Here is a 26724-nt window from a genome sequence, read left to right on the forward strand (position 1 = left end):
GTCAAAATACAAAGTAGCATAAAATACAATAAACGTGTATGGTAAAATTTGTCAAAGTGGGATAAAATACAAAGGGATATAAAATACAATAAAAATGTAAATACTTATTTTCTTGAAAAACTTCTGGCATCTGGTAGGGGACCCGGATCCAAAAGTTGCATGCAGTCCATGGGCCACACAATTCCCACCTCTGAAATAGACAGTAGTTTGTACTACTTGGAGAGCTTACTAAAATAGGATACAAAAATCTGACACTTAGAAGTGTGTGTTGAAGGTAAGGACATAACTATTTTTGCATATATTTTGCATAGAATGTGTGAAGGTATGTCTGATTATTGAAACACACATCTTTAAAAGCTTTCTATGTAAACAGTTTACAAATATTTGCAAGTAAATAAATGCATATAAAATAACACTAGAGTATCAACACTGCATAGTTATAGCATCTTAATACTGCTTTAACTGCTGTGGCTTCATCCTATAAAATCCTAGGATTGTTAGCTTGGTGGGGTACTTAGAATTCTCCAGTCTACTCTCCTGAACTATATAAACCATTAGAACTCTCTGATGGAAAATCCTAAGTACTGCACCAAAGTACAAATCCCAAGGATACCTTTGTAAACAAAACTGTAGCAAAGTGATATAACAGTGTAGTGTGGGTGCCACCCAGATCTAGTTTGCTGTAAAGTTCTCCTGATGCTACTGTGTTGTTTTTCCAGGTTTCTTTTGTTGCACATTGCTGTTAGCACTTTTAAGTATCTTGGAAAGGCAACAACAGTGCTTAACAAATAAATGGTTGAACTTGTAGCCATCTGTTTGTGGTGTGCTTTTTTCTAAAAAAAAGAACTTTGACCTAATGTATAGCGATGTGTCTCTCTCCCTGTAGGAAATGAAGAATCTGATGTGGAGTGCCTGAAGAAAGCTGGTATGAGCGCTGTTCCTGCAGATGGTTGCCCAGCTGCACAGAAAGCCACAAGCTACATCTGCAAATGTAACGGTGGCCGTGGTGCAATCCGAGAGTTTGCTGAACACATATTCCTCCTAATGGAAAAGGTGAACTCAACTGGAAAGAAACCACGGTGTTAAAGGCCTGAAGCTGGGGGGAAGAAGTCTTTTGATTCCATTCTGTTGGTCTCTTTGTTTACTTGTGCCTTTAGAAAAACAACAACAACACATTTTGGGAAGCCAAAGGGCATTGTCAGGAATTATTTAAAGCATGTGTTTTCAGGCACTTGAACCAAATAGTTAAATTCTCTCTTCCAAATCTTTGCTGGTGTTAACAGCCATCCAACTGAAGTTGACTACCATCAACATTGCTCAGTAAGCCTGAAAAATTGGTGGTATTGCTGTCCTCCTCTCAGGGGATTTTGATGTTTTCTTTTTCAGAATCAGTTGTACAATTCTGTCACGGGTACAGAGCTATGGTGTGAGGAACTGATAGCATTGTTTAGAACTTATTTTCCCTGCAGAGAATGGTCTCTCTTCTCCTGTTGGCAAAAAAGACTCTCCTTCCCTTTCCAGTAAGAATACACTGTGTGTTCTGGCACTTCACAAAGTGTGTATCTGCAGCAGGGTCTGTCTAAGGGCTCCCAAGATTACAAGAGACTGAATTCGACCCCTGCCCTGATTTGAATAGGTGAAAGGGAGTTTCATTGCTCAGCAGTAGAACACATAATTTGAATGCAGAAAATCCCTGGTTCAGTCTCAGCATAAACAAGACCAGGGATCCTTGACTCCAGAGTTTGAGGGCTCCAGCCTGAAGCAGTGTGGTTAGGGAAGATGGGAGGCATGCATTAGAAGAATCAGGGAGCTTGTGATGTGAAACAGTCTGTCACCAAAACATGGATTATTTTATTTAATTATTTTCATTTTGAGCTACAAAATCCAGAATCCCTTAGCCAACATGGCTGCCTTGGCAGAATGCAAAGACATTGCTGTGTTATTCTGGAAAACCAAGTAGACTTCAGTCTATTTCCTTAGATGCATGAACTTTCTGGACTCTCCACTTCATGCATCTGAGGAAGTAGGCTCAAATCTGTGAAGCTCATGATACCAACTTCTCTCTTTCGGTTAGTCTCACAGATGCTACAAGATCCCTTTGAATAATGACTATTTTGGTTAGGGAATTCTTGGAGGTGTACTCCAAAAAGTAACTATTCTAATCTCTACCTAAGATTCCGAAGAGCTACTTCCAGCCAGTTAACCATCCTGGTTCCTGATGCTAGTTCATAGATTCCTCATTATGTTTTGAGGCTCATCTTTAGATCTGATGCTCTGCTTTTTGGCATATCCTGTCCCTTTGCTCTTACTTTTGATCCAGTTTGTGCAGTTGGCAGAGTCATACATAGGGTATTTTTCCCTTGGAATGTACCACCAGGGTGAGGACTGAATGTTAGAATCCCTTCCTTCTGAAAGAGCCATCTTTGAATATAGGAATAAAATGTACATTAGATGAAGGCTAGGGCCAGCATGGTGTAGTGGTTTGAGCGCTGAAGACCAGAGTTTGAATCCCTAATCAGCCATAGGAACCCACTAGTTGATCTTGGTCAAGTCACACTCTCTCAGCCTGAGGAAGACAAAGGCCCCTCTGAACAAATCTCACCAAGAAAACCCCTTGATAGGGTTGCCTTAGGGTTGCTATACATCAGAAATGACTTGAAGGCACATAACAAGTAAGGCTAGGTTGAACACTTCTCCCTGACTTGTTATTTTTCAATTCAGCAGGGTGGCAGTGGAGAGTTGTATTAGCAAGTATGAGAAATTGTGATAAAGACTAAGTATTCATGTTTTGTTTTCCTGCTATTTTTAAGGCTAAATGAAACAAGGATGAATGTTATGCCACTTTCTGTGTAAGATGTCTGGTGGAAACTTTGACAGAGATGTTCAGCTCCTGGAAGTCCCAGCTAACATAGCCAAGTGTTATAAATGTTGTTGGCTGCTAGACTCAGGACATTATAATCCAGAAAAGTCCCTTTCCCAAGCTCTGGCAAAATCCAAAATATCTAGAGGACTAAATGATTCCCACCCCTGGTTTAAAAGATATTTGAGGTGTTCACTATCTGCTGTGGATACATGGCTTGTGTACCTGGAAGGCTGTGCTGACATGCAAATACTACACCCAACGATGCTGGCAAGGAGATTAGGAACTCTGAAGATGCCAACCACAGATGTTGGTGAAACGTCAGGAGGAAAATTTTCTAGAACATGGCCACATAGCCCAAAAAACCCACAAAAAACCACAGATTAGGAACCCTTGAAAAAGTCATTGGTCTGCATGCAACTCTGTTAAGAGTAGAGCATGTTCACACATTTTATGTTGTCACTAAGAACTGCCTTTACTTAAAGTTGTCCAGTGCTTAGCTGCCATTTGTGCAAAGATTCACTCTGCACTGGATTGAAAACTATATGAAAATGGACATATGAAGCTTGCTTTGTAGTGAGTTGTACCACTGGACCACCTTGTCCCTATACTGGCTGCTTGCTACTAGCTATAGGCTGTCAGTGGGCCAATGAGATAACAGAAGCACTATGCAGGGACTGGCAATCTTCTGCTCTACAGTTGTTGGACTGCAATTCCCATCAGCCTTAGCCAGTGTTGACAGTGAGGAAGGATCATAGGAATCAATCCAAAAACATCTAGAAGACCTCTAGCTACCCTCCTCAGTACCACATAGACAACATGGTTACAACCTCTTGGTACAATGGGGGCCTTGTTAAAAAGAATCAACACTTATTCCATATTTGATGGTTCTGATCAATATCCTCTTTTTAATCTGTGAATACTGTAGTTCTGTTTTTGATTTTGTTTTAATCTGTGGTGAATATTGATTGTGATTTATCTTTTCTATTTGGTTTACAGTGTGCTTTGGGGCCCTTATTTATTTATTTATTCCCCACAAGTTTGCCTGTCTAAATGAAGTTAGTCAAGAGGTGGGAACAGTTAATTTTTGAATTGCATCTCCCAGAATCTCCCAGCTAGCTAGACAGTCAATATGCTGTGGGTGGGAGTTCTGCAAGTTATAGTCCAATGTTATTATTTTCACTTTTTCAAGCTCTGATTTCATGTCATCTTTACTGGAAGAAAATCCACCTGTGCAATCAGTTTAGTTTGCCTATATTTTGCCTCTAGCATTCTGGTTTTTCAAGGAATTTGGGGCTTGGTATAAACTGGAGTGGCTATAAACCTGAAGACTAGGAGCAGGAGAAAGTTAATGAATTTGATTCCTTAGCTCTTAACCTTGGAGCTGGATTATTACCTGATTAAATCTGCTGGCAGAAAAATCAAGAAGAAATTGCCTTCAGTTTCTCTTGAATGGAAGATAGTACTTTGAGTTCTTTCAAAGAAGGATAACTCTTCTTTCTGCTACTGAAACTACATAATGGTTTTGTTAAACATTCCTGCTGGTTAAAAATAAAGAATTTCTGTGCTCACATGCTCTACTGGGAAATACTGGTGTCAAAACATTGGGGTTTTTTAGCTGGTTTGCCTTGCTGGTTTTTTAGATATCAGGACAATAACTCAACAGTGGTTAAAATAATTCCTAGTTAGGCTGTTTTTATTCAAAAGTAAAGAGGTTCATGTTCTTCCTTTTATGAATACAAATAGATATGCAGTTGCACCTCCATATCCATGGATTGTAATAATTTACTAACCTATAAGAGTAGCCACATGGTGCCTGCCACATGGGTGCTTCCACATCAAGCTGCTGAATTCAAGAACCATGAAACTGGAAAATCTAGCTTGGATAATGGTCTGATTCTGGCAGTCAGTGCTTGCTGGCCTGGACTTGCGACTGAATCTGATCAGTATATTCTTAGATTCTGCTTCCAATTAGATCCCCCAAATATATAGGCTCATAGTGTTTTATGTGTTGAGTGCTTCACAAATGATATTTGTAAATGCCTGGTGATTCCAACAGTCAGCCAGTAGGGGTGAGAAAGCATGAAAGGGTTTGCTTATGCATATATTCTTTAAATCAGGGTGAACAGCTGTGTCTTCCCAAGTGGTTTGGGCTTATACATTCCAGGAGCCCTAGTCAGCATTGCCAGTGGTAAAAGACTATGGTATTGTGGTTTTTAAAGTTTGCCACTGGGGTGATGAAGGTTGTTGTAATGCTTGGGGGGACGACATTGTACTAAGTCTACCTCCTACTCAAATGTTTTTTAAATGCATACGTAAGTTGTCACTATCTGTCTCTGTCCCCTTTGTGCAAGGTATGTATGGTTCCATGAAAATGTGAGGAAGAGGATATATGTCTCAATGTATTAAAAATCCAATTTTTCTTTAAGCAATTTTTTTACCCTAAGCTTTAAACGCTTCTAATTTTTTTAGCTGTATGTTTTACATACTTTTCCTACACTGTCCAGACCCCTTTTCATACCTAACTGTGAACCATTTAGTATGGCTGTCTTTTTAGGTTCTAAGCAACCAGTTTGATGCTGGGACAGATCTATTTCCAGTATTTGGATTGTTTCCTAGAATAATTTCTATCCCCCTCCCCTTCACACACACACACACTCACAGTCAGTATGCTAGTTGGGGAGATTTTGGGAGTTGTAGTCCAAAAACTAACTTTTCTAGCCTCTGAGCAAACATGGCTTTGAATCCTGTTGGTTAGTTTTAACTAAAGTAGACCCATTGAATTAATTGTTCAACTGCCAAGTCAACACAGATAGGTAAATTCCATTGTTTTACTGGGTCAACTATGGTTGGGACTAACAATAGGATTCAGGCCTTCCACCCTTCATGTGACATATAATTATACATTCATATCTCAGAATAATTACAAATAATTCAACAAGCATTGATAATTTAAAAACCTATTTATTAATCACACCAGCCACCTGAGTCCTATCTACACCATAAAAAAAATATTTGTGCACATTCTATATTCCCTTTTAGAATGAAACCTAGTTCATGAATCTTGGAAATAGCAGCTCTTTTGAGTATCTACTGACCCAGGGCAAATACACTTCTGTACAGTCACCAACTTCTGTACAGTTTTGCCTCCAAATCAGCATTCATAAATGAGATGTTTTGCCACTTCACTGAATGCCATTTTCTTGTTAAATGTCTCTTCAAACATCCGGTTCTGTTTGGGTGTGAAATGATTTTTCCAGTCGCCAACAGCACCTAAAGAATTAATGGGGGTTGGAGGGGAGAGAGATGAAGAGTTATGAATTTACCATAGCAGAAATGGGGAAAGTTGCTTTTTCAATTAGAAAAAGTAACTTTTCCAAGCTTTAAACTAGATTGTTACTATTGCAAGGATACAGCATGTACAACTGCAGTGAAGATATAAAATCTGGGCTGGTTGTAATGAAAACTGAATGACCCTGTGAGGAAGCCATTTCCTAGTGCACATGGCTTCCACTTCACCTTGCTCTATATGTGTCATGTCCATCATCATCTAAAGTATTCATGATAGATGAGATGAAATAGTCTCACATAGCAGGAGCTTGATCTGCACTTGGTGTCCCTATTGTTCTCTTCATTGTTCTTCTTTTAGACGGTGTCTGCATGCAACAGACTCTCATAATGTGCTTTCTGGACAGTATCACCCTAGATTGCAACTGGGTAGAAGGTATATCATGCCTGAATGTTTTCCATGTTGGAAATTAAAGCATTCAGTGATATAGCAAGTATTGTGAACCAGTAACAGGGTGGAGTGGGAAATAGTCAAACAGCCTCTCGTTTTCTCTTCTCATCTTGCCTAACTTGTACAACCTTGACCAAGGAATGGTACATTCCTGTCTGGGATGGTCATCCCCTTCCACCGAGTCACAGCTTCAGGAGAGGCACACATGGAGCAGTGTGGAAGGGAACACCCACCTAGCTACTAGGTTCTATCTGGCAGAGTCTCCATAATGATTGGGCAGACTGGCACAGATGGAGTATGTGCTTATTCACCTTATTATCATAGTAATAGGGGATGGGGGTTGGTTAGGAGGAAATTAAGGAAATGCTGACACCAGCAGTAACAGCAAAAAACAAGAAGGAAGCATTGTTGAGCACATGGCAGTGGCTTTAAGGATCCGTGGAACAGGAGATAGTGGGAGCAGCAGATGTATGGCCTTCACCTTCCAGAGGTCAGCTCTGAGCTAGCTAAGTCTTCAGTGCCTCATGCCCTGTGGTCCGCAGAGCTAAGGTACTCCAGGAGGCTGGCTTGGAAAATCACCTGTGCCATATTGTCAAAGTGTTTGCACAAGTGGTAAGACTGTGGGTTGTTGGATTCACCTTGGCATGTTCTGTAACCAGATTTGGGGACTTTGTACTAATGTTGAATTGATTTCCTAATACTCCCTTATCCGGAATTGTGAAATCTGAAAATACTCCAAAAACCAAAACATTTTTCCCAGGTGGCTGAGATAGTGACACCGTTGTACACAAACCTTTAAAATTACCTTCAGGCATATAAGATATATGAAACATAAATGAGCTTTGTGTTTAGACTTGGGTCCCATCTCTGAGACACCTCATTACACTTTGTTAAACCGCTTAGTACATTGGTGAGCGGTATAGAAATGTACTTGCTACTACTATGGACATATATGCAAATACAAGTATTCACCAAAAAAAACCACCCCAAAACAAAAAAATCCCATGAATCAATGGCTGAGTGCACCCTATTAGTGGCTCCCATCTCCATGGAGCAGTGGATTTGCTACTAGTTTTAGACCAAAATTCAAGGATGCCATCCAAGGCCCTGAACATCCTTTCAAATAGATTAAGCACCTTGGAAAACTCCTCTAAGACTAAAACCCAGAGGGCATTCACCACCTTCCTGATACCAGGGTCACCAGCAACCACATCTTCCCATGGAAGAGGGCAAACTTTCATAGAGAGAATTAGGAAGGTGGGTAAGTTCTTAAGTAAGCAAGCAAGCCTACTTAACAAATAATTTTTAGCTGGCTCTTGTCTCAGGGATCATCCCATTCCCAGCTGGGCTGACTGAGCATCATTTACCTAGAGATACCATGGGGCTTTCTATATGGAAACATTTATTGGCCCCATTCTCACTGGCACTTTTGCACTGGAAGGAACAGGGAAGCTTCGGTTTCTCCCTCCCGAATCCCTCCGGAAGCAAGTGCTGACTACCAATCAGTATTTTAACCCGAATGCCCTCTTGGAGAAATCGGGTTTAAAATGAAGGCGCCTGGCTGTCAGTCAAGTTTAGTTCCGCGATCGTCATAGGTGATGTTCCCAGCACTCATTGGGGCATCGGAAGTGTGCTCCCCCCCTCCTTTTTTTTAAAGAACCAGGTGCCAGAATGCGCACATTTAGTCAAATTTAAAAACCTGATCTGTATGTGTGTGTGTTGTGGCCATTTGGGTCAGTGCAGGTTATGATCTGCCCTTGGCCCCATTTTCAACCCCAAAATGCAAGCTAATGCCATCTCTGCATCCTGTATCTTCCCCCCTCCTTGGCACCCCAGAACGCCTCATACACATGCAATAATAATAATAATAATAATAATAATAACAACAATAATAATAATTTCCTCACCTCGGAATGCCAGAAAAGGATGCAATGCCATGCATTCTTTGCTTTCCCTAGGCTACCCCTGAATTCCTTAGAGACAATAGCAAAAGCATTCTGTGTGTACCAATTTGCCAAATTGGAAAAAGAAACATTGTAACATTTGCATTGTAGCATTCATTCGCAAAGGAAAAGTATTGCAAAGTGCCCTTTGCAGCATTTCTCCTTTGCTGCAAGTGAGGAAATGAAAGGAAAAGTGAACAAGCAGCTAGCCATGTTCTATCTAAATAATAATAATAATAATAATAATAATAAAGTTTTATTTTTAAACCGCTTTTCCGTGATGATCAAAGCAGTGTACAAGTAAAAATTGCAATAACAAAATACAAAATACAGAATAAAAATTGCAATACATAAATAAAACTTTCAATAAAAACATCCCAATTATACAAATTAAAACCATCACATCAAAACCAAGCCAGCTGAATAGGGTCAATAATACAGTACATATAGGGGGGAGTCACATGATCTCAAAGGACATCGGGGAAGGCTTGCCGAAACAAGAAGGTCTTGAGTCTCTTTTTAAAGAGATCCAGGGAGGTGGTGGAGTGGAGCTCCTTGGGAAGGGTGTTCCAGGTCCTAGGGGCCGAGATGGAAAAGGCCCTTTGCGAGGTTGTCGGGATCCTCAGCAAATTCTTCCTGACTGACCTGAGTGTGCGGGGCGGATTATATGGGGAGAGGCGGTCCTCCAAGTACCCTGGGCCCAAGCCATTTAGAGCTTTATATATATCTACCTGAAGCAAAAACCATGCACATTTTTTGCCAAAAATAATTTAAAAACACTAAAAACCGAAAGGGAAAGGTCCCTGCTGGAGAGCAGAGGCTTGGCTTGCTGTGGCCCTCTGACCTGCCCTGAATTGACCCTGTCAGTCACCTCGATTCCCCCTTTTTGCCTCCTGTCATTTGCCTCCTGTCAGATTCCCCTTTTTTGCATCCTTCCTCTGGCTCCTTCCTCCCCCTTCTCCTCCTTTCCCCTGATGAGGGGAGGGAATGCCCTGCCCACTGCCCTCCCTCTCACCTAAATCCCTCCCCTGAACTTGCCCCAGTCATGATCAGGGGCAAGTTCATGTTCAGCAGAACCCGTTTTTTTTTTTCAAAAGAGACGGCTTTTGCCCCGATTGCAAATGATCCACATTTTCGGGGCATTTGACACGAAACACTTGTGCAAGCCTCTGATTCGCTTGTGGGAGATTTGGGGCCAATATGAACTTCACGTGAAAGAATTGATTTCTGATCCGGGGTAAAGTGTAGTCTGAATGGCCCCATTCATTTCTGTCCCTGAATGAAGGTTCTCCTCTTCAGGCTTCCATCCAGTCAACCCTTTCACCTGCTACCTTGTTCTCTTTGTTTCAGTAAAAAACAGATAAGACAAGTTGCTCTCTCATAGGAAGAAATGTGTCTGGTTTCTGTTTAGTTTCAGATAAGCCCAGCAACTTTGTCCTACAGGACTGAGTGTACTATAGGTGTGCTGACAGGCAGAGCACAGGAGGCCCAGAAGGAACAGATAAGAAAAGCCAGATAAAGAAGTAGCCTGTGACCCTGGTTTACTGAGAATGAATCAAATGACTTGGGATCAGAATCCCACCAATTTTGTATCCATTATAGGGTGAAATCCAGTTGCTAGTACTAACTAGAGGAAACTCATCAAATCAATATAGTTTACACATAGTATCTGCTATACCATTCAGCCATTGATTCAAGGTTTCTACTGCAGTTGAGACAACCAAATAGATGTAGGCTATTGGCTCTTCCTATGAGTATTGAAAGAGTCATGCAGCATATACAAGAGTATTCCATATGCAGCAAAGTGGCCCTGTAGAAAAGTTTTCCACTTCATTCGTCCTCTTACATATTATTTTCCTCCAATCCCAAATGGCACTATCCATATTTGCAACACAGAAGTATATTCTGGAAGCTGGATGACAGTCTGAGTTTCAGGTTTTAGAGTAGTGCTGAGTGGGTAAGTGATACAGATGAAGTTGGGGGCCATCCTGCCAAAGTGCCCCACATTTTCCTGACTGCTGCCCACTCATTTTTTTAAACCTGACACAACACCTCTCTAGGAATCTCTAGGTCCTCCAGCACAACTCTGCTGACATCTGTTATAAGCTGGCCATAGAATTGCACTGGAGCACCTACAAACGCCTAGAGAAGTGTTTCTCTAGAAAGCCCATAGGTCCTTCAGTGTGACTAGCAGAGTTGCACTGGAAGACCTAGAAATCCCTAGAGATAACATATTAATCGAATCCACAAGTCAGAGGAAATTATCATAGAAGGACAGGACAGGATCGGGATCACTCTCCTGTCCTTATCCCATCCATGACTGCAATTGTATGAAAGCCTTTAGTACACGTAGCACATATCCTGTCACTGAAAAGGAATTGTATTAATGCGAACTCCTGTTAATACAAAATGCCAGGACAATTCTACTTCAATGACGGGACAATGACAGAATCAGTGCGATGTCATATGAAAGTATTTCATCCAATTGCGGTCACTCGCTCTTCCCAGGTGGGACAATGTCTGGATAAGCGCAATGCTGTGTGAAAATCCTTCCAGGTGGGACAATGTCTGGATAAGCGCAATGCTGTGTGAAAATCCTTCCAGCACAAATGTGGGGACATGGATGTCCTTTTCCCATCTGATAATCTCCAAAGCTACAAATGTGGAGGGCCAACTGTACTTCCAGAGGGGGAGACTGCAAGACAGAGCTTTCATGGGGTGTGCCTTCTCTGCCTTGCTCTTCGCATGGTTTTCAGCCAGAGCTTGAAAAGTTACTTTTTAAAAAAGTAATTACTGTTCTAGTTCTAAGGCCCCGTAAAAGTATATAGTTACTCTTACACACATATATACTCAGAGGCTACAGACCTATATAACAATGTATCTCCACTCCCTTTTGCTCTCCAAGCACAAGGTAACTGTGCTGCCTGGCCACCCCTCTTATGGTCATTTACTGGCTAGAAGAAGGCAGGAGACAGGCAGCCAGCATCCAGCTGGGTTACTGCAGACAGAAACACAATGATTATGCCTTCCTTCCAGACCTGCAGAGGACCACCACAGATCCAGAACTATGCCACCATCTGCCTATAGGAGCATGAGCAGTTACTGCTTGGTTGCCATCAGGAGACCGGATGTAAAATTCTGCCCAGGCAGAACAACATTAGTTATCACAAAAGCAGCACTGTTATTCCTTGTCAAGGAACAGGTACACTGTCACTAAGCACCAACTGGTGTCTTCAACATCAGTGGAGAGCATGTGCTCCAGTTTTTACTCAGAAATTTAAAGGAGTTATCAATGGTGCTGAGTAGAGTAAAACTCACCCACTGACCTGGAAGCCACCACTGATGGCACAGAGGTATACCTTTGCTTCTCAGGAAAATTAATTAATTTCAATGAATTAATTATATCAAAGATACAGCTGTGTTAGTCTGCAGAATCAGTATGTAGTGAGATCTCGTAGCACCTTTGAGACTAACTGAAAGAAAGAATTTGGCAGCATGAGCTTTCGTAGATGTCAGTCTACTTCCTCATGCTGCCAACTTCTTTATTTCAGTTCGTCTCAAATGTGCTACAAGATCTCTCTACATGCTTATATATACCTAGTTATTTCCAGTCAGGCTGTATCTAAGCTCCACTCTCCTGGTTTAACCCCTTTACTGCCACACACACCTATTTTAATCCAAACTAAAATCAGTTTAGAAAATCACACAAGCATTAGCAAATCTCATGCCTTCCAGACATTTTGTACTACCATATTACCACTCTCATTACCCCCAGAAAACATGTGATCCAGTGTGATGGAAGTTAACAGGCAAAAACAGCTGGAGGATACTTTGTCAGGGGAGGCAGTAGGATAGGGTAGGAAAGGAGGCCATGAGAAGGATATGAAAGCAACAGACCTCTGGACTGTCATTACATAGCCACATTGGTGCAAGAGGGTATTCCTACTGTGTGCACATGTTCACCTTATCAGCTTATGTCCAGTCACATAACTTCACAGCTGTGGGGGTGGTATTCCCACCATGCATGCACATATTTGCATATTCACTTAATGAAATTGCCTTTGTTTTGCCAGTAGAGCAGGGGAAAATGAAATGCTGACTTGCAAATGTATGCAACAGTATGTACCCTGTTTCCCCCAAAATAAGACACACCCATAAAATATGCCATAGCAGGATTTCTAAGCATTTGCACAACGTAAGCCATACCCTGAAAATAAGACATAGTTATAGGCCCGGCGTGAAACGGAAGGGGGTGGGAAGGGAGTGGAAAGATTGGGGCCACATTTAAAAAATTTTTATAAGCCACCCTGGATCCTGTTCTGGGCAGAATATAAATCCCATCCATAAATAAATAAATACATTCATTCATTCATTCATTCATTCATTCATTCATTGAACTTGTGTAGATTCCTCCTCAGTTATTCACTTGGAGTGGCTAGATGAAAAGGCAGTAACAACTTACCTTTTCGGAATATGAGTTTCCGGTTAGATGTGAGCGCACAGACTGTATGATTTGGATCATGGTTTTCCTTCTCTGTGTTGGTTTTCATCTCATTAAATGAAGACTTTTCACATATTTCACTAATCCCACTCTCACTGGTGTTGACTCCCAGGAAGGCACTGACATTTTTCACAACTGCAGGAAGGTCCTGAGATAAGTGAACAAAAGAGGACAGGATCTCTTGTGTGCTGCCTGCTCATCTACTCAGGGTCCAGTGAAATGAGAGCTTTGCCTTTTTCTACTTTAAACTGGATTGGATGAGACTATATATAGCTAGCATCCTTTTATTTATAATGCCTTAAGTTAGATTTATAACCTTTTAACTTTTTCTAGTTATAGTTCCATTGCCATGATCATAAATGCCCCACAAACCTATCTTAAAATCCAGCCAGCAGGTACTGAGGGATAAAGTGTCCAGCCCTCTCCCATCAGTGAGTGATGGTGTGCCAGGGAGTTGTGTCAGGATCTCACAGGGGTCCCTGCTTCAGGTTGGCACACCACTGCTTGATTGTGGGAGAGGGCTGGACAATATGAAATTTGAATTGTGAAAAGGCCTAAGATTGCTAAACACACCTATTAGGGAGTAAGCACAATTGGAACAGAAAAGGAACTCCTCACTTTGACTACTTATATGTCAACCACAAAAGAAAAGTCAGTAGCAAAAACTTGACACTAGAGGATGCTGGTTTGGATTACATTTGGCCCTCCACATTTGCTGCTTTGACTTTTGTGGATTTGATAATTTGCTATTCTGATTAATATGTTTTCTCTAGGAATATCCAAGTCCTCCAGTGCAATTCTGCTGAAAGTTGACCATAGAGTTGTGCTGGAGAACCTCAAAGTTCATAGAGAAAACATTTCTCTAGATATTTGTAGGTCCCCCAGCATGATTCTGTGATCAACTTCTGGCAGATGTTGACCATAGAGTTGCACTAGAGAACCTAGAGATTCCTATAAAGATGTTCTCTTAGATAAAAAGAACAGTGTTTTTTTATTTGTGGTTTTTCTGCATTTATGCGGGTACTTCACCCCTAACCCCAGAGAATGTGGAGGGACCACTGTACATTGCATTTGCTAATCTAAGGGTTGGAGGACTACATTAACCCTGCATGGGAGTTTGAAGGGATGTGCCCCTACTGCATCCTACACTTCTGGACACCACACAACCCATCATTATAATAATGTCAGCTGGTGGTTTCCATGTCAGTGTGTTGAGAACCCATTCCTATATTTTACCTGATCTTTAAAAGTGTGACTCAATGTACTGAAACTATTTTGTGGATTTGAGGAAGTCCAATGACATCCAATAACATCACGAGATTTTACCCTCCACATCTTTCCATGTAAATCAACTATTTGCTGCAAGGAGAAATAATGTTTTGTAGACTTTGGTCAGAGAGAACTGAATTCAAATTCCAACTGAGCATCACATTTGAACAGGTAATCTTAGGTCTTAAGGTTACTGTGAGGATACTTCTGTGAGGGAAACACATACAAAGTACCACACTAGAGAGGGTTTATTTTTAACCATTTCAAATTTAATCAAGTGTGGCACTTTCACAGAAATGTAAGGGATTGGTTGGTTTTCATTGGGTTTTGTTGCTGTTGTTGTTGTTTCTTTTGAAAAAAGCATTTTTCAACAACATATATTTACCTTTTTCATGTCTTCGTAGTACAAGAATAGTGTGTTTTTATCACTTCTGTGTCTCTCCCAGCTTAAAACATGCTCAAACCAGGATCCACAGACAACTGTAAAAAGATTTAAAACAAAAAACTTTTTGTGAATCCAGCAGTATTTCCAGCACTTGATGTTGTTGTGTGCCTTCAAGTCATTTCCAACTTATGGTGGCCCTAACTTATGATGACCCTAAGGCAAACCTATCACTGGGTTGTCTTGGGCTGGGTGTGTGTAACTAGCCCAAGGTCACCAAGTGGGTTTCCATGGACAAATGGAATTGAATCCTGGTTTCCAGAGTCATCGTCCAATGCTCAAAGCAGTACATGAAGCTGGCTTCCAGGTCTATTCTATAGCTAAGGTTTCACTCTGTCACTTAGAGTGTTGGAGCAAGAAGGCCTAGTAAAATTCTCTGAAGAGATGTAATCTCATATGGATAAGCACCACTGTTGTATCCAGACACTTGGAACATTGGCGCGGTACAGACTGCCAAAAAGTGGTATTAGAGTTAGGGAGCAGCACCATGTACACACTCCCTAACCCTAATACGTGGTGGCAGTGGCATAATGGTGGTGCCATATGTACACGGGTGCCACCATTATGATGTCACAGCCACGCCGCGTCCAAACGGCACGTTCAAAGGGGTGGTCTGTACTGCACCATAGTTTTCTAATTACAGTACAGTGGTGCCTCGGGTTACGAAATTAATTCGTTCCGCTGTCAATTTCGTAACCCGAAAGGCTTTCGCAAGCCGAATCCCCATAGGCGCTAATGGGGAAAAGCCGCGATTTGGTGCGAAATCGCGCCGAAAAGCACCAAAAGTTTTTTCGTAACCCGAAAAAACTTTCTTAACCTGAAACAGTTTTTTTAAATTATTTTTTTTCGTATCCTGAAAATTTCGTAACCTGGGTAATTCGTATCCCGAGGTACCACTGTACTATCTGTTAATTCGGGACCATGAGCTCATCAGACTTGAGACTGGCAATGGCCCTCCAAGGTTGCCATCAGGGGTGTTTTTCAGCCCTATAGAGAGAGATTAGAGAATGAACTTGGAACATCTTGCCTGAAAAGCATACACTGTTCATTTTACATCGGAGATGGCTCTGTTGACCTCAGAAAATAAGGGTCTAATCGATTGTTGGTGATCACTAGAGTAGATCAGCTGAATCAATTGGATTTCCCTATGTGTGGACTCAACTCACCATTCAACAAATGATTCAATGTGTCTACTCAGTTGTTGTTAACTGCTTTTGAGTTGATTTTGTCTCATGGCAACCCCATGAATGTGGCATCTCCAAACCTTCCTGTCCTCAACAGCTCAGCTCAAATCCTGCAGACTCGAGGCTGTGTCCTCCTTGATTGAGTCTATTCATCTGGTAGACAGTCTTTCTCTCATCCTTCTGCCCTCCACCTTTTCTAACATTGTTGCCTTTTCTAATGCGTTATGCCTTCTCATGATGTGGCCAAAGTATGAAAGCCTCAATTTAGTCATCTTGGCCTCCAGGGAGAGTTCTGACTCGATCTGTTCATGGACACATTTGTTTGTCTTTTGGCTGTCCATGCTAGCCTCAGCACTCTTCTCCAGCACCATATCTCAGTTGATTTTCTTTCTGTTGGCTTTCTTCACTGTCCGGTTCCTGCATCTGCACATGGTGATGGAAACTACAGTGGTTTGGACGAGCCTAACTATAGTTGGGACTAACCAAAAAGGATTCCAAAGCCTTAATGGTTACTAGTCATGATGGATGGAGGAGAGGAAAAAGCATTTCAAGTCACATCATGATGATCATTCATTCATTATCTTGCATTACAAGATGTCCAAAAGCAGCATGGTATTGTGGTCTGACTGAGGTGGGTAAAGGTACCGGTCTTTCCTTACCTTTCAGCTGTAAATTTAAACCCACTGCCATTCCCCCCCAACACAGCTCTTACCTCCTTGATGGAGAGTGGGGGAAGCAGCAGAGAAACTCCAAGATTTGCTCCCATTCCTGGCACCTTCAGATATATCCTCCCCCCACATATACACAATCTCTACTGTGGAAGCAAGATTCTTGTTAGGAAAGAATGGCTGTGGCTAAAAAGTATAGGAAGACAGGTAGCTTTGCCTGGCTTCATTTAGTTTTATGGTATCTCACCTGGCTTCTCATTATGTTCACACTTAAACTTACAGAGATCCCATCCTGTATTGAACCTGGCAATCTTATAAGAGTGTTGGACAAGGGCTCCGAGACACCAGAGTTTAAATCTCTGCTTAGCCATGGAAACTCACTGGGTGGTTTGGGGCAAATCGCACTTCATCTGCCTAAGAGAAAGATATTGACGAACTTCCTCTTAACAAAGTTTGCCAAGAAAATCCTAGGAAAGGGTCTCTATAAATCAAAGTCAACTTGATGGCAGAAAACAATAACAAGCATTACACATTCCAGTCATGTCACTTTTTCCCTCTGTTGAATGACAAGAATTCTGACTGCTGCTCAGTTGATCTTTGGATTACCATTTCCACAGGAACACATTTTTACAGCCGTGCAATAAATCGGTATGAACAGCATTTAGATAACGTGAACAAGAGCAAAACCCTTCCCACTTTTGACCTCGGCAGTGAGCTAAAGCTGCTGCAATAAAAGTGAGCCTATAGGCTTTGGGACTTGGATTTAACAGTCCAAGAACATCAACAGGGATACAAAACAAGTTGTGTTTAGAAGGCAGATCAGGTGTCTACCCATACAAACCCAAATCTCTTATGGATTTAGAATGCAGCAGTGATGGCTGACAGCTTCCATGTCAGCAAGGTGGTGAATCTGAACTGTAGGATTAATGCTGTTTGATACCACTTTAACTGCCCTGGCTCCATCCTATGGGATCCTGGGATTTGTAGTTTTGTGAGGTACCAGCATTCTTTGGCAGAGAATACTATAGACCTATTAAAACTACAAACCTAGGCTTCCATAGGGTAAAGCTACAGCACTTAAAAGAGTGCCAAGCTACATTATTTCTACAGTGCTGATGCCCCAAAATCCAGAATCTCAGCTGCAAATTCTGTACTTTCACCAGTCAGCATTCACCACACCTGAATCAGCAGTGTGCTGTCATCTGTGACTCTTCAAAGAAACCAAAATAGGTTCAGCCCATGGATAGCTTCTTCAGATTTAAGTTCAGACTAAAACTCAGAGCAAATTCACTGCTATGATGACATGCAAGCCACTGGCCACCATTAAAATGGGATGAGATGAGACACTCCCTCTCCCCTGGTGCCTTGGTCCATAGCTTTCAACATCTGCCCTCAGCCCAGCAGTTGATAAGCAGTTGGCTTGGTGTCCCAAACATCAGGATGGCCAATGTCTCTTTGCTCCCAGCTTAGAACAAACTGTGAAAAAAGTTACGGGGGGGGGGGGGGGGGCTTAACTCCCAGAATCTTTCAACCATCATGGACATTGGCAGATTCTGATAGTTGTGGTCAAAAACACGTTTCTTTCTTCCCAAGCTCTGATGCAGAGGATGTAGCCAGAAACTGGGACACCCAAGGAACTAAAAGGAGAAATCAGTGTCTTTACAACTGGGACACAAGACAAGCTTAAAAATTCTATCCAGTAAGTAGGCAAGGCAATCTCGTTGCATCTATTGACACCAAACCTGTCTCCAAGGTGTGATGTCAACAGATGACAATACTGAAGACCGGTCAAAGCTCAATCCATGGTAGGGAAGGACAATGCCAGACCCAGAGCTCTGGTCCCACTGCTGTGTTTCTTTTCTGTCACTGCCCATTGACACTTCTTCTGGCCTCTTCTGCTGAGGTAGGAGTGGAAATTGGATCGAGGAGGTGAGAGGAGGAGAAGTGATGAGAGTGGTAAAAAGCAAGAAAAACTGATTCAAAGAGAAACAAAGCTTCATTTCAAGAAAGAGTTTGGCTGTGTTAATATCCATGTAAAATCAGAACAAAAAGTTCTGGCAAGTCTTTTCCAGATAAACCCTCAAAGTCCTGATAAAGCTGGCAGAATTTGCACAGACATTTCATTTCAGATCTTATTTTGCATCAGTATTCCTGACCTAAGGTTGCCAGATATCAGCAAAGTGACTCGGCGTACTATCTCCAGAATCCCCCAACCACATGACTAGTGGCTATAGATCCCAAAAAGCAACTTTGCCAAAACCAGACCAAGAGAAGGGTATTCATATTATTTACCCACCAAGCTATTTACAAGGTGTGAGAGAAAGAGATACAACAAGACATATTCAGTCTTACCATCGCCTTGTAAGAACATCTGGAAGAAATGAGGCCAGGAATCAATGGTGGGGAGGTTTGGGTTCTCTCTGTAGTAATGGTACATGGAAACAGCAATATCTTTTGGATTTCTGATAATGTAAATAGCCTGCAAATTTAAACATTGCAATAGCAAAGTAGGAATGCATTTCAGTACCTCATAATGAATTAGAGACTACACTTGTTCCTCCATATTCGCTAGGCTTAGGGATTTGTGGTTTTCCAGTGAACATGGAAAAGTCACAAATAACAATAACACCATGTTTTTACATGATAGGATACCTCTCTAGGTCCTCCAGTGCAACTCTGTGGTCAACGTCCAACAGACATTGACCATAGAACTGCACTGGAGGAGCTACAAATGCCTAGTAGAGTATTCTCTCTAGGAATCTCTAGGTCTTTCAGTGAAACTTTTAGTTAAAGATGACCATAGAGTTGCACTGGAGGACCTAGATATTCACAGAGAGAACATATTACTCAAATCCATGAATAATCAAATCTGCAAATATCAAAGCAGCAAATATGGAGGGATGAGTGTATTACATTATCTGGTTCAAGACTAACTACACAAGGTGGGTAAACTATTCTGTTACTGGACTGCAACTCTTTCAGGTCTAGGCAGCATAGCGAGTAATTAAAGTATGATGGTATTTGTGGTCCTAAAACATCTGGAGGGTCACAGGTTGCCTACCTAGCCTAGCCTCACTCATTTCATCATCATTTTCCTCTTGCAGAAAATTATGCATCTTCAGAAAAGTTTCATGTGAGCAAGAATCCTGATTTTCCTGCATCCTTCCTCATATGGAGACTCCACATGAATGAGAACATCTTTTCAGATTTGTCACTTTCCACACAAGAAAGGTGAAAACAGCCTCCAGAACTCCCTTCCTGAGAAAAGGAAGGATGGGAGGGTATGAATGGAATGGAATGGAGGAGTGCAGGTCTAGGCACTCCCCTTCTTCACATTTTGAACCCAACTCCTATAGGTAATTTCCTGAATATGGATCAGATCCCAGCCTAGCCACCTCACAGGATTGTGGGGAAAGTGAGGACTATGTATGCTACTACGAGTTTCTTGGAGGAAACCCATAAAACAAATTATTGCATACCATGATTCTAGTGAAAATTTCCTGTAATTGAGTCCTGCACTGGCATCTCATTGGACTCATGGACTGTTTTGGGTTAGTGTACATGTGTTAAATTTAATATACAATTTGTTGTATTGTTGCAAAAAATATATATTGGGATTTACAGTCAACCCTCTGTGTCCATGAATTCAACCATCCACAGCCTAAAAATATTCAAAGAAAATCTATAATTTTCAAAAAGCAAACATTGATTTTGCCATTTTAAATAAGGAACACCATTTCCTTATGAGGGCGGTTGGCATTCAGCTTCAATCGGTCTTGGATGATACTGATTTTCTAAATCCATTTCAAACTGGCTTCCGGGCGGGCTATGGAGTTGAGACTGCCATGGTCGCCTTGGTCGATGATCTCTGTCTGGGCATGGATAGGGGCAGCGTGTTCCTGTTAGTGCTCTTAGACATCTCAGCGGCTTTCGATACCATTGACCATGGTATCCTTCTGGAACGCCTGAGAGAGTTGGGTATCGGGGGCACTGCGCTCCAGTGGTTCCGTTCCTACCTCTCGGGTAGATTCCAGATGGTGCAGCTGGGGGACGTGTGCTCCGATAAGAGGGCGCTTACATCTGGCATCCCTCAAGGAGCCATTCTGTCCCCCATGCTATTTAACATTTACATGAAACCGCTGGGAGAGATCATCCGGAGACACGGGGCGCGGTGTTATCAGTACGCTGATGACACCCAAATATGTTTCTCTGTGTCTCCAACTGATGCAGTGACCAGGGATGGCATCTCTCCTCTAGATGCCTGTCTGGAGTCAGTAATGGGCTGGATGAGGGAAAACAGACTCAGTTTGAATCCAGAGAAAATGGAAGTACCTGTGATAGGTTCCCCGGGTCCGGGGATGGAAATTTGTCCACCTGTCCTGAATGGGGTCACACTCCCCCTGAAGGACAGTCTGGGGGTGCTCCTGGACTTGTCGCTCCACCTGACATCTCAGGTGGATGCGACAGTCAGGAGCACTTGTTATCAACTTCGGCTGATACGCCAGCTGCGACCCTACCTGGGCCAGGGGGACCTTGAAACGGTGGTACATGCTCTGGTAGCCTCTCAGTTGGATTTCTGTAACGCCCTCTACATGGGGCAACCCTTGTACCAAACCCAGAAGCTTCAATTAGTGCAGAACATGGCAGCTAGACTGGTCACTGGATGCCCCAGGACCAGCCATATAACACCTGTTCTACAAGATCTACATTGGCTGCCCATTTGCTTCCAGGCGCAATACAAGGTGTTGGTTATCACCTACAAAGCCCTAAATGGCTTGGGCCCAGGGTACTTGGAGGACTGCCTCTCCCCATATAATCCGCCCCGCACCCTCAGGTCGGCCGGGAAGCAACTGTTGAGGGTTCCAGATACGAAATATTCTGCGACTGCACAAAGGGCATTTTCCAGCTCGGCCCCGCAGCTCTGGAACTCTCTTCCCGGTGAGCTCCGCTCGGTTACCTCCCTTGACTTATTTAGGAAGAGGTTAAAAACCTTCCTCTTCCAACAGGCTTTCCCCCAGACAATGTAATACCTGCTCTCTCCCCGTTGCATCGTTGCACCTGCACTTTATGCTAGCTATTGTTGTGATTTTAATCTGTAAGCTTTTTATCTTGTTTTTAATCTGTATTATTGTATTGTTCGGGTTTTTTATGGATACTGTTTGCAAAATTGTACATTTGTTGTACTTCTGTGTAACCTGCTTTGATCTACAAAGGAAAAGCGGGCTATAAATAGTTTATTATTATTATTATTATTATTATTATTATTATTTTAATGTGCCATTATTTAATGGGACTTGAGCATCCATGAATTTTGGTATTTATGGGAGAGGGTCCTGGAAACAAAACCGAGAGAATACCAAGAGCCCACTGTACATTGTGATTGTGTGTGCAATATTCAATTACATCAGCCCCATAGAATATTGAGGTGTATACTGGCTCTCAAGTATTTAAGCAGAAATTAAATTGGAGCTGTACATCTTACCTTGCATTGCTTTAGCCAAAAGGTTGAGGGCAACATGTCACCATCCAAGTGGGTTGGAATGATCCGCTTGCATGAAAGGCAATTCAATTGCTCCAGTTTGGAAACATCTCCAAATTCAATTGGCGAAGTTAAAGTCACTTCAGATGCATAGAGGTGCATTATGATTTCAGCAAGCCAGTGAGTGCCTGGAAGGTAAGAAAGGAGAAAGGAGAGAAATGAGCAGAGTACTGAATTGCTGCATGAGGTGCTGAAGCTGTGTACAAAGATGAGTCAAACACAACATCTCCCCTGATTGTGAATGGGAAGAAACTACTACCCGCCAGGTAATTTGAGGACTGTAACTTTTGTGGGCTTGTCTTCATGTTGGCTAGAAGATTATAGGAGTTGCAGTCACACACAGAAAGATAAAATTTCCCACATTTTGTTGAGCACAGCCATCACTTTCTGAAACACCAACTTATGGTGGTGATGGAGAAGGTGCATAATCACAGTCACTTTTCACAGACAAGCCAAAGCAGTAGCACAATTGACTAAACCAGTCCAGAAGTATTTCTTATACTTTGTTTCTGAGATAAGGGAGATGGGAGATTGGCTTTTGGTCTGGTTCATTTTAACTAACAGCTGGGGGATTCAAGTCAAGATTGTTACTACAACCTCTTTCTGAAATTATTACATTCCCATTGTTGACGATAGATATAACACAACACATGAGCTTGCAGAAGTTTTAGGATCTTCTGGGGAAATCTCTCTATTCCACCTCCATTCTAGGCACATTTGGCGAGGACACAGGAGGGAACTTCCTTGGTGGCTGCTCCTATGTGATGAAATTCCTCCCACAAGAGGTTAGATCAGGGGTAGGCAACCTGCGGCCTGCGGGCCAGATGCAGCCCGGCGAGGCCTTGGGACCGGCCCCAGCCTGGTCCTGCCGCCAATTGCCGCCGGGGCCTTTGGCCTCTCGCGCACAGGGGCAATTGTCTATAGAAGCCTCAGAAACATGCATTTATATTAACATTTTTTTAAAAATCAGCAATTTTTTCACGTGTCCTCCACTTTTTAAAAAAAGTGTCCACCCTTTGAAAATTTTGTCCTACATTTGTCCCGGTTTATTTATTTATTTAAATTTTATTTTAAAATTATTTAATTATTTATTTTTTGGCTTCGTCCCCCCAGTTGTCTGAGGGACAGCAACCCGGCCCCCGGCTCAAAAAGGTTGCCTACCTCTGGGTTAGATTGCCCTCCTCTCTGATCTCTAATCTGAATTTCATAGGGTTTTCTTAGGCAAAGGATGCTCAGAAGTGGTTTTTCCAGTTCCTTCCTTTAAAATATATCCTTGAGCACCTGGCATTTGTTGGCAGTCGCCTCCGCCAAGTATTCCCCAGGGCTGACCCTGCTTAGTTTCCAAGACCAAACAGGATTTGGTGCCTTTTAGGATATTTAGGCAGTAGCGTGTTATAAATGGATATAAACTGGGTTGGGCCTTGTGCAGGAAGAAAGGCAGGATATAAATTAATTAAATACAGGCTCATTCTTGCTTTTCTTGAAAGGAAGCTGGAGCACTTTCCACCCTCTGTGTAAATCTTTTCCTCTTTTCTTTCATACTCAAAAGCAACTGGAACAAGTCCAAGTGCACTCCTTCAATCAATCAGTAGCAGGGGAAACGGAGCTGCACCCAACAACCAGTTGTTTCACAATGAAAAGGTGGTGGGGCTTGTGGAAGGACATACTAGATACATGTGCAGGTGTAACACTGAGTCATAGAATCATAGAGTTGGAAGAGACCACACGAGCCATCCAGTCCAACCCCCTCCCATACAGGAACTCAAAGCATCCCCGACAGATGGCCATCCAGCCTTTATAGACCTCCAAGGAAGGAGACTCCACCACACTCTGAGGGAGTGTGTTCAGGGAGCCATGCCTGCTTATGTCACCACAGGATGCCAGCCATTAAGTGTAAGTCCTGCAGCTGGATGGCAGGTACTCAGTATCCCACTCTTTCTTTGTAAATGAAAAAGGGACAGGGTGCATCTACATTGTAGCAATAATGCAGTTTGGCACCACTTTAAGTGCTGTAGCTCCAGCCTATGGAATCCTGGAATTTGTAGAATTACAAGATCTTTAGCTTTCTCCTCCAAAGCATGCTGGTGCCTTACAAAACTACAAATCCCAGGATTCTGAAGGTTGGAGCCATGACAGTTTGAATGCACCCACAGAAACCTCAGTTATCAATAAAATGGTAAGCTGTCTGGGACCCAGACTGCCCATGCAGTCATAGATGTATGCTCTACCACACAAAATGTTCCCTGCACATAGATAGCTAATCTTTCAGGGAAAGGGAAAGATCACAATCTTCCCCACCATGGGTCATACAGTTTCCAAGACATGTTTATGCACATGCACATATTGAGCATTGGCTCAAATGAGCTTCTGCCTCCAGCTTGAAGTGGAACAGTTCAACCAGAACTTTGAAATTTTACTTTTAAGGACTACACCTTCCAGAACGGCCACTGTGGGAACAAATCAGTCTAGTCCTGTTCCTCCCAGCAGATGGCTATGGGAAGCCCACAGACAGGACATGAGCACAATAGCCACTTCTCACCCATGTTCCCCAGCAACTGGTACTAAGACTCATAAATGTCCCTCATACCAGAGCAGGTATATCACATTGTGACTTGTACCCACTGATAATCTTATCATCCATCCATTTGTCCAATTTCATTCATAAGCTATCCAAGTGGCAGCAAATCCCACAATTTAACTATGTGCCATGTGAAGAATTCCTTCTGTTCCTTTGTCTTGAATTTCCCACACTTCAGTTTCACTGGATGGCCAAGGGTTCTAGCAATATCTCCTTTCTAGTATTATCTCTCTTTGCATTTTGTCTACACCATGGCGTAATTTTATACAGCTCTGTCATGTGTTCCCCTACCCTTCTCATCCTTACTCACTTGCCTTTTTCAAGACTAAATAGCCCCTAAATTTTTCATCCAGTCAACGTGGTGCAGTGGTTTGAACTCTGGAACAGAAGACTTCAGGAGACCAGAGTTCGAATCCCTGCACTGTTGTGGAAATCCACTGGGTGACCCTGGGCAAGTCACACTCTCTCAACCTGAGTGGAGAACAATGGCAAACATCCTCAGAAGCAAATGTGCCAAGAAAACTCTATGGTAAGGTCCCCATATGTTGCAGATGAGAACAGTAACTTATTTCATGCCACAGTAATTCGGTTTGTCCCTTTCTCCACCTTAGAATAAACACTACTTTTAACTTTTGAAGGGAAGATAGGCATGGAAGGTATTATGATGCAGGAATTTCAAAGCTCCCTCCAGATTTGTGTTGGAATTCCACCAGTTTTCTTGGAGACAACAGCATTTTGCAGTCTTAAACTCTCTGGGCTCTCCTTTCCCCTTTCTTCCTCTCATGCAACATTTTCTCCTTGGAATACTAAGCACGAAATAACAAGGTTTCAAGATTATAAACTCCCACAAGGTGGGTAAACTGTGCTGTTGCTGGACTGCACCTCTTTCAGGTCTAGGCAGCATAGCAAGTAAGTAAAGTATGATGGGATTTGTGGTCCTAAAACATCTGGAGGGTCACAACTAGGAGAAGGAAGGATATAAATTAACCAAATCAAAATAAAATATGTCAGTGTCTGTCTCACATGCACATTTTCTACTTCAGCCATCTAAATCTGGTATAACAAAATAGCCATTTGAGTCCCCTCCACACAAGTTTCAAGAAAGACTTTACCAGACTTTGGGTAGGAAACCAAGAGGACATCATCTTCTCTAGCATCAAAAGTAGCCAAGGATTTTAAAAGCTCTGGAGATGATCTGGTGGTAAAAGTGATCCCATTGAAAGTATGTATGAGATCATCATCATCATCCTGTGACATCTGTAATATCGCCTTAGAGGTTTCAGTGTTTCAGATCTGGCCACTGCAAATGAGAGAGGGCTAGCAAGTGACTTGCAAGCCAGACACTTGCTAGTGGTAACGGAGAGAGCAGAAATGAAAAAGACATACGTATGCACCTTGTAACATCTTGAGAAGATATATTGGGGCTTATCTTTATTACAATAACTGAAAAATGCTGTAAAGCAATATAAAGGTTATCCAGATAAGCAGTATTTATTTTAAAAAAATGCTTGTTTACTGTGACTTGGCTTTTGCAGATAAATAAGCAAAAGAAACCAGAGCGGAAAATACCCAGGTCAGGATTAGGCATGTATTCCGGGGGCAGGGGGGGGGGGAGATATTGACAAATTGTGCTCTTAATGTGACAGATGTTATAGGGTGCATTCACAGTGTATATTTAATGCAGTTTTATACCATGTTAAGTGCTGTAGCTCCATCCTTTGGAATCCTGGGATTTGTACTTTTACAGGGTTTCAGCCAAAGAGTGTTGGTGCCTCACCAAACTACAAATTCCAGGATACTGTAGAATGGAGCCATGGCAGTTATAGTGGTGTCAAACTGCATTGTTGCTACAGTGTAGATGCACCCACATCTAGGAGTATAGCCTGGTGTAGTCGTTTGAGTGTTGGATTTTGAGTCTGGAGACCAGGTTTCAAATCCCCACTGAGCCATTAAACCCACTGGGAGACTTTGGGCAAGTCACACATTTTCAACTTCAGAGGA

At 42.3% G+C, this 26724-nt stretch overlaps 2 protein-coding genes across 3 annotated transcripts in view; one reads left to right on the forward strand and one right to left on the reverse strand.

The window, feature by feature from the left end:
• Positions 1-20477, forward strand: part of LOC149311659 (N-acylneuraminate cytidylyltransferase-like) — a 32285-nt gene extending 11808 nt beyond the window's left edge. The window contains exons 7-8 of one of the 2 annotated variants that reach the window (XM_089527578.1): positions 887-1053; positions 19711-20477. In XM_089527578.1, the coding sequence (XP_089383704.1) occupies positions 887-1053; positions 19711-19743 (200 nt within the window). In that variant the 3' untranslated portion in view covers positions 19744-20477. Of the gene's footprint in view, positions 1-886; positions 5333-19710 lie in introns of those variants that run through there. The other variant, XM_089527577.1, reaches the window with a different exon arrangement.
• Positions 5811-25980, reverse strand: LOC149311660 (sulfotransferase 6B1-like). Its single transcript, XM_089527579.1, has 6 exons — positions 25836-25980; positions 22089-22273; positions 18959-19085; positions 14698-14792; positions 13005-13191; positions 5811-6133 (listed from the first exon to the last, which is right to left on the reverse strand). The coding sequence occupies exons 1-6, from the start codon at positions 25978-25980 to the stop codon at positions 6015-6017; spliced, it is 858 nt and encodes a 285-aa protein (XP_089383705.1). The 3' UTR covers positions 5811-6014.
• Between the last annotated feature and the right edge of the window lie 744 nt (positions 25981-26724).

The sequence above is a fragment of the Sceloporus occidentalis genome, unplaced genomic scaffold, assembly GCF_023333645.1.
Source record: "Sceloporus occidentalis isolate IW3139 unplaced genomic scaffold, rSceOcc1.0.p SCAF_5, whole genome shotgun sequence".
Taxonomy (NCBI): domain Eukaryota; kingdom Metazoa; phylum Chordata; class Lepidosauria; order Squamata; family Phrynosomatidae; genus Sceloporus; species Sceloporus occidentalis.